General features: G+C 31.7%; 1 protein-coding gene across 1 annotated transcript in view; it reads left to right on the top strand.

The window, feature by feature from the left end:
- The window catches only part of LOC106682402 (uncharacterized), a 20038-nt gene that overhangs the window by 2928 nt on the left and 8810 nt on the right, over window positions 1-8300 (top strand). Inside the window, exons 2-5 of the mRNA XM_014423222.3 lie at window positions 578-841; window positions 5097-5219; window positions 7212-7450; window positions 7952-8119. Coding sequence (XP_014278708.1) covers window positions 578-841; window positions 5097-5219; window positions 7212-7450; window positions 7952-8119 — 794 coding nt within the window. The remainder of the gene's footprint in view (window positions 1-577; window positions 842-5096; window positions 5220-7211; window positions 7451-7951; window positions 8120-8300) is intronic.

The following is an 8300-nucleotide window of genomic DNA, read 5'->3' as shown; positions in this document are numbered from 1 at the left end:
TTCTAACCTTGCTTCCTCTTCCATTCCTGGCAATCCTCCAAGGCGCCTGAAAAGAAGATGGCCTCGTGACCTTATATTGTAAACTGTTTTAGAGTTCTACTACTGGGTAGTTTCTCTACATCCTGTATCCATATCATATGTCATTATGATCAAATTTACTGGTTGTATTTTTTTATACAGTTGTAAATATCAACAAATAAATAAAATAAAATAAACAATTTTTTTAACATTCTGAAACAGCCGCCACCTCCCCCCCCCCCAATAACTGTCTTTTTTTTACTCATCTTGCCCAATATCTGTATTTTTTTCACCCCGGCTCTTGTACAATTAGAAGGGAACCACAGGTGGTAAAGTGTGATACTGACCATGTCACCTCTTGATTTAAGCTGTTGGTAGAAACAATAAAATATCGAATATTATTATATTTTTTTAAAGCGCTACAGTCTTATATCTCGGCTGTAACTTCTAGAAGTTATAACTGACTCCAGGACCAGTAGGTAGCACGAGGCTGCTACATTACTTTGCATTTACATGGTAGATTTAGATAGGAGAAATAATTTTTTAATACCATTTTCAGATGGATAAGAATATCTTGGAGACCGTCTTAAGGAGGAACTGGAAGGAAACCTCCTTGGAGAAGGTTGTTAGCGTTGAAGGCCTCCCAGCTGTTGAAAAGAATATGAACTTCTTATCGGACGTCAAGAGGCTGACCCTCAAAGTCGTCCTCGGCAGTGGCAGGGTTGTGAACAAGAGTGTCATCATGAAAGTCCAAGGTACCGATCCGATGGAGTTCCAGTTCGAGTTCAACAAAAGATTCAATACCTTCAAGACAGAAACTGAGGTAGTTAATTACTTCTTAAACAATGATACTATAGCTTATAGTATTGCATCAATCATTTTAATGTTGCTTAATTGCATATCAGGCTTACAAAGCCCACCAATATCTTACCATTTTGGATATAAGAATCATCTGAAATGTGTGTTCTATATTTTTTGGAATATAAAAATTCTTTTATTTCTCTCTAAGAATGTTTTTAGTGATCACCGTGTAATATTATATTTTATTCTTTCAGCAAATTGAAAACTACAATCTTTTAACATTAGAAAAGCTTTGAAATAGACAACAAGTTGAAAACTTAATGCCTGAACAGTTAGAAAAAAAAATGAAGCACAATTTAACGTTCAAAGAAAATATTAGAACTAAAAGGCACAAATTGGTGTTGGGCTAATATGAAGCCGGACAACAAGTTAAATATTTTTACAATTCATTTATATAATAATAATTTATTTATTTATGGGCCAACCCCTATACAAATAGAGCTAGCATATAAATTCCATAAAATAAATAATCAATTGCAGTAATTTTACAAAAATGATATGTTAAAGATCATTTATATAAACTAAAAACATACAATGAGGCCGCAAGGCATGGGAAAGAGTGGTGGCAGAGGCCCAGGTCCTACAAGGGCTGTAGTGCCCAACAGTGAGTGAGTGAGTGAGTGAGTGAGTGAGTGAGTGAGTGAATGAGTGAGTGAGTGAGTGAGTGAGTGAGTGAGTGAGTGAGTGAGTGAGTGAATAACATACAATATACCCTAGCTAGGCTACCTACATTCGCTAGAATAAAACAATAAAAAAAAAAAAAAAAACGGCACTTCATATGTTATAAACTAAACATCTTATTGCGAAGATAGGTATCCAGCTCTAGGTATAAGGTTTTGTGTTATTATGATACTGTGTTATATGTTATTGTGAGTGAGATATGAAAATAACGACCTTGACCAGGTAAATAAGGTAGATAGGGAAAAGAAGGAAATCTACGATAAATGTATCCCTTTTCTGAAGGAGAGGTTCCGTGAGGGCTTTGGAGAACGAGACTTCAACGTGAGAGGCCTCTGGTTCGGAGCCCGTGGAACTATTCCCAGCACAGCTAGGATACAGCTAGGATTTACTACTTTGTTATTTTTTATATTTTTATATTCTAATATTTGTTATATAGGGAATTTGTTGATAAAATGAAATAAGGGTTGTAAAATGGAGGTGAAAGAAAAAAAAAGGAATAAATTGAAAAGCTTGTATTTAGTTTGTAGACTGATATTAATTGTAAAATAATACTGTGGGAAAAAAAAAAAAATGTTATATTATATTGTATCATATCTAAAAAATGTAATTTGTAAATGTCCGATCACGGATTGATCAGTATGCTGTGTAATGTAGCAACCCGATATATTTGGGCAGCATGATTGAATAAATTTCTTTCTCTTCTCTTTCTCTATAAAGAAGTCTAAGATCCAATCCGGGTACAGACAAGAATTCATACAACTGATTTCGGCTAATATCGCTTAGTTTCGGCATGAATAGGATTCGGTTCTTATGATACGTGAGGCAATTTGTCAAAAAATGAAAAAATGGAGGAAACAATCCTCCAGTGCCGTTCCATCACAAGCTGAACAAACCTTCTGTGGGTCCAAAGTATTTTTTTGTGTACTGACACTTAAAGTAATTGCATATTTACCGGATAGTCTTAGTTGGGCAATTATTCTCAAGTGAGTTAAAGGGTAGCTCATTTTTATAGTACAAGACCCCAAGAGGAGAAAAAAGGCAGTTATCTCATCCCAATTTTTGATTACTTTAATAAAAACTAGGTATAATTACTAGTTAAAATTGATGAATCTGACAAGTATAGGGGAATAAAAAATGGCGGCTGTTTCAAAGCGATAAGAAAAACTATTCGTTCGGAGCTCTATTTCTTAAAAAGTAGGAACAACACAAGAAAACCTAAGCGAACGCCATTTAAAGAAGAGTGAATTTGCTAAAATATGAGCCCTAATAGAGTTATTTACGTTAAATAGTTTTCGAGATATAGCTTTTTAAAAAGCAACATTTCATAAAAATGTTGTTTCGGACGTACTGAAAGATCAGTAGTTAGTGAATTTATTTTGAAAAATTAATATCTCAATAACTATTATACGTACAGATGTCTTTAGCACTCAAATTAAAGCTAGTTTAATGTTCTATAAAGTATTTTATCACGTTTATCTTCGTAGGATTCGTAGTTTTCATGATATTCAACAAAATAAAGTCACAAAATGATGATTTATAGGTGTTCTGAAAACAATTTTTATTAATGAAAAATCTCAGGGAATATAAGACGTACAGATTTCTATTAGCACCCAAATTGAAGCTAGTTTAATGAGCTATTTATGATATTTATGATAAAGTAATTTATGATATTTATCTTCGTAGGAGTAATAGTTTACAAGAATTTTGGTAAAATAAATTGATTTATAGTTGTTCGGACAAATTTTCATTTGCCAAATTCATATTCATATGTGTTTTCATTTATGTCATTTATTTAAGCAAATATCATGAAAACTACTATTCCAACGAAGGTAAAGTTTATAAACTTCTTTTTAGTCCATTAAACTAGCTTTAATTTGGGTGTTAATAGACATCTGTACGTCACATTGTTCCTAAGGTATAGAATTCTCAAAATAAATTAACTAACTATTAATCTTTCAGCAGATTTTTAAGGAATTTTACTTTTTAAAAAGTTATATCTCGAGAACTATTGGACGTAAATAGCTCTTTTAGGGCTAATATTTCAGCAAATGTACTCTTCTTTAAATGATGTTCTCTTAGATTTCTAGTGTTGTTGGTAGTTTTTAAGATATAGAGCTCCGAATGAAAAATCAATGTTTTTTCTCCCTACCTATACTTGGCAGACTCATCAATTTTTACTAGTAATTATAACTAGTTTTCATTAAAGTAATCAAAAATTGGGGTGAGATAACTGCCTTTTTTCTCCTCTTGGGCTCTTGTACTATTCGGTGTCTTCGAGGCGCATCCGTTTTAATGAACCACGGGTTATAGGTCTCGTAATAACAAGAGGTTTTTATCTTTGACAAATTCCGTATATTTTACCAAGATATTCTTTTTCTAATTCTGATATATTTTTAAATATTGAAGATATAATTTTGAATATGTTTACAACGGTGATTTATAAAAGGAATGTGCATTGTGTGGTTCTTGGGCGTTCTAAAAATAACCGCTGTCACCAAGGTAAAATCGAACTACCACCTTCGAATGATCTCTATTATTTAACAAAGTTTTTAGTGAACACTGTGTAATATTTTATCTTACATATGGGGTTAACGGATGAAGAACGAATTTTACGAAAAAAATAAAATAAAAATAAAAAAAACGTCATCTGCATCAAATCTTCCAAACTTTAATCAGAGTCACAGTGACATGTAGGCATTGCAATGATATTTACTTAACCTTCGTAAATTACATGTTTTTAGCAACGACTAGCAGAATAAAGAGTTGTATAATTTGTAAAATTGATTTTTTTTTTTTTTAATTATTTGTTTGCCTCCACAGGCTCATTACCAGTGATGCGGTGAGAGCGATGCGCTGAGATTTTTTGAGCTCTGCTCTATCCCTCACACGTGGGGGATAGAGTGGGCTCAGGGATCCTCAGGTCGATTGTGTAAATATTGTATATATTATTTTTTCATTATGTTATTTTATTTATTTTTCATACAGATAGTTTGATTATGTTCATTTTGTTTATTCTTTTGTTTGTATATATTTTAAGAGTTTTTTTTTCTCGATTTATTTTTTTATTTTAGTATGTATGAGATCATTCATCACTACTATCTAATGCCCACAACTGTGTGCCAGATTGTAATATCTATCAATAAATAAATCTATCAATTTAAAAAAAAAATTGCTGTTAGGTTCTAAAATGGAGGTTGCACATTGGTTTCTCCTCTCCCATAGTCAGAGTTGGGCAACTATGAAACTAATGTCTAAAATTGCCATGGATACGGTTGTGTTACAAATGGTGAATTTAAAAAAAACAAAGTTAATTTTTTTTTTGTTGGAGCTTGTTATGTTTGGAAGTGTACTTAGCCCCTACATCTAGGAATCTCAGTTATTAATTCTAGCTAGATACCTCTCACCTACTCCCTTCATCCACACTAAAACTTCAAAAAATGAAAAAAAAAATGTTACGTAGCCCATTCATCCACTTACCCTTTCAATTTTTTTTTTTTTTTATTTTAAACGTGAATAACTTTCTATAAATGTTTTAGATGTACAATGCGTTACGGCAAATGGAATATTTAATGGAAGAATTCGAAGATACCGAAGATGTACTTTGGTGTAATATGATCCATCATATACCCTACTCTTGCATAGTACTGGAAGATTTAAAGGTAATAACCATAAATACATTTAAATACTATAATCTGGATTATCTCTCTAGGAAGTCTGGTGAGTCAATTCTTTTAAAATAATAAATATACACACATACATAAATATTTTTTAAAATGATTATTTTATTAATAATATTTTGAATAAATGTAATAATTATATACCAGGTAGCCTACAAGTCGATCGGGAGGCCGATTTAGGTCGACTGGTCGATCGCTCGCGATGTCTAGGGTGGAATTACGAGTAGCATGGACTTTGAAGCGATTGTAGAAGACATACCTTTCTAGCAACAGTTTCAGACATATTTCAAATGGGTTAGGAATTATTAATTTTTTATAACTTTTAATTTCCCTGGATGTGAGTTTTTTGGCTCTTTATATAATTATTGTTACTTTTTACGTAAGTAGATAAGCCGTATATCTGTATTTCAGTTCAATGTGTACTCAGCGAGCTATTGATAGATTAGGAAAAAAAGAAAGTTATATTATTCTTTCATGATACATTTTCCTGGCCCAAAGCAAACTTGTTAGCCGTACCACGAAGTCCATCCTGTACAAAACGTTGATAAGGCCAGTCGTCACATACGGTGGAGAAACTTGGACCCTAATCAATAAAAGTATTAACCTGCTAGACAGGTTTGAAAGAGTAATTCTGAGGAGAATCTTAGGACCCGTATGCGAGAATGGTAGTTGGCGAATAAGGAAAAATGATAAGCTTTTTTGTCTCTATTAGGAATGTAGCATCTCCTCGTTCATAAAGATACAGAGGGATGAATGGCTTGGCCACGTAAAGAGGATGAGCAAGGAAACAGTGGCTCATAAACTGTACGGTTACGTTCCGGATGGTGTGCGGCAACGTGGTAGGCCGAAGGGCCGATGGAGGGATGTTGTGAGGTGGGCTCTGCGACAACTGAGGATCCCAGTTACCCTTACAGAAGACAGAGAAAGATGGTTGGCGGCCGTTGACAGGCGCATGAAGCTGCCCTTCTGTGCCAGTAAAAGAAGAAGAAGATACATTTTTGTAGCAAAAAAAAAACGCCAAAGTGAAATATTGAAATCAAATGATCAGCTATAGTGTGTATTTTTATGACAGCTTTTTCATATTTACTAACAAATATTACAACAACTTATACATTGCAATTGATAACAAAATTAAATTGCATTTTAAGTTAGCAAAAATCTGTCTTGAACAAATGTTGGAAAATCGATTTTTTTTTTCATATAAAGAAAAGTTGGATCTGGAAATTTATTTTCTTCACGAGCCTATATTTTGAATACTTAATAAGTGATTTAAAAAATTAAAAAATAGTTTTGAAAATATATTTTACTTATCCACCCATACCTCACTGGAATAAAAATTTCACATCCTTTTATCTTCCCTTTGACTAAGCCTATGAAAACTAGTCGATTGCGACACTCTTATAAGATAAAAGATAGATCTTATATACAGAAAAGTTGGCCACCTATGTAATATACTATTGCACTAACTTGTTTCTATCCATTATTTATTATATCGACTTCATACAATATGAATTGATTGAATGACATTCAAATAAATCGATTTGTTATATTAACTATCAATATATTCATATTTTGGTTGTCTGATTTTAAGGTTAAAAAAAATATGGATGGTAATTATTACCCTTGTAAGTAAAAATAAAAGAACAAAAAATAAATTAATACAAAATATATTCAAATTTTACTGTTAAAATGTTTCTTTAAAAATAAATTTAAATCTGAACACAAAATTTTTGTTGTCTGATTTTAAGGTTAAAAAACTATGGGTGGTAATTATTACCCCTGTAATTAAAAATAAAAGAACAAAAAATAAATTAATACAAAATATATTCAAATTTTACTAATAAAATGTTTCTTTAAAAATAAAATTAAATCTGAACACAAAATTTTTGTTGTCTGATTTTAATAAATGTAAGTAATAATATGTAGTAAAAAAATAAAAAATTGACGACAAATTAACAATAATTTTATTTACAGGTCAAGGGGTTCGATACTATCGAAAGGAATCGATTCTACAACTTGGATGAAATTCTGCTAAGTGTTCACTCCCTGGGAAGATATCATGGCATGACTAAAGCACTTGAAGGCATGGGTTTAGCTCCACAAGGATTAAACAGTTGTTTGTTTTTTTTCCACGATATTGACTTGCAAACTTTTATGTATTTTGACCTGATGGCATTGAAAAGAAGCGTCATAACATTTTGGGACCCAACCTGGTTAGTTAAGCTCATGGATACTTTCAAACAGAGATGGGCAAAAATTAGCTATAGATTTAACTAGTAACTAAAATTGCCATGAAAACGACACTTATTCAAGAATTAACCATTGATAAATAAATACCGTATCCATGACAACTTTACTATTAGTTTCAACTATAGCTAATTTTCCCCCAACCCTGTTATCAAACACTATAAATGGTAAGGAAATGTTGAACTTAATTATATTATGATGTTACGAAATCTGGTTAATTAAAACATTTTTTGGCTATTATATATACAAAAGATGCAATTTTGCGAAGTCTCATGATATGACCCATGTACAGTTCAATGCTTATATCATGTTTATAAACAAAAACATACTCACTTCAACACTACTTCCATACATATAATGATATCTGTAAAGTATATTATAACTCATGCATAAAGGATTTGAAACATGACTAATAACTGTTAAGAACTAACAAATATAGAATTTTAATCTTGTTTCCTATTTTATAGGACACCAATTGTAGAAAAAATAAAAATAACCAAAGATGAATTCCATGAAAGACTAAAAAAGCTTAGCGAGTTGGATGAAACAAAATTTAATGTAACAAATCATGGCGACTGCCATAAAAACAACATTGTCATTAAATATAATTGTGATAAACTGCCAATTGCAATGAGGTAAGCTTTATATAGGGTGTTTTTTTAAGCCCGATAGAACTTGAAATTGTAAAAAATCACACAAAAAATTAAATTGTAATCAAAATTTTTTTTTATTCGAAAGATCAATACGTGACATTAACATTTGAAAATGATTTCGGGCATATGGGCACCGCGGCTGTTCTTGACGAAGCGCATTCTG

This window comes from Halyomorpha halys, unplaced genomic scaffold, assembly GCF_000696795.3.
Source record: "Halyomorpha halys isolate HHAL.00 unplaced genomic scaffold, Hhal_1.1 Scaffold410.1, whole genome shotgun sequence".
NCBI classification, from domain to species: Eukaryota; Metazoa; Arthropoda; class Insecta; order Hemiptera; family Pentatomidae; genus Halyomorpha; species Halyomorpha halys.
Note: the sequence above shows the minus strand (reverse complement) of the source record. Positions and strands in the feature narration are given on the sequence as shown.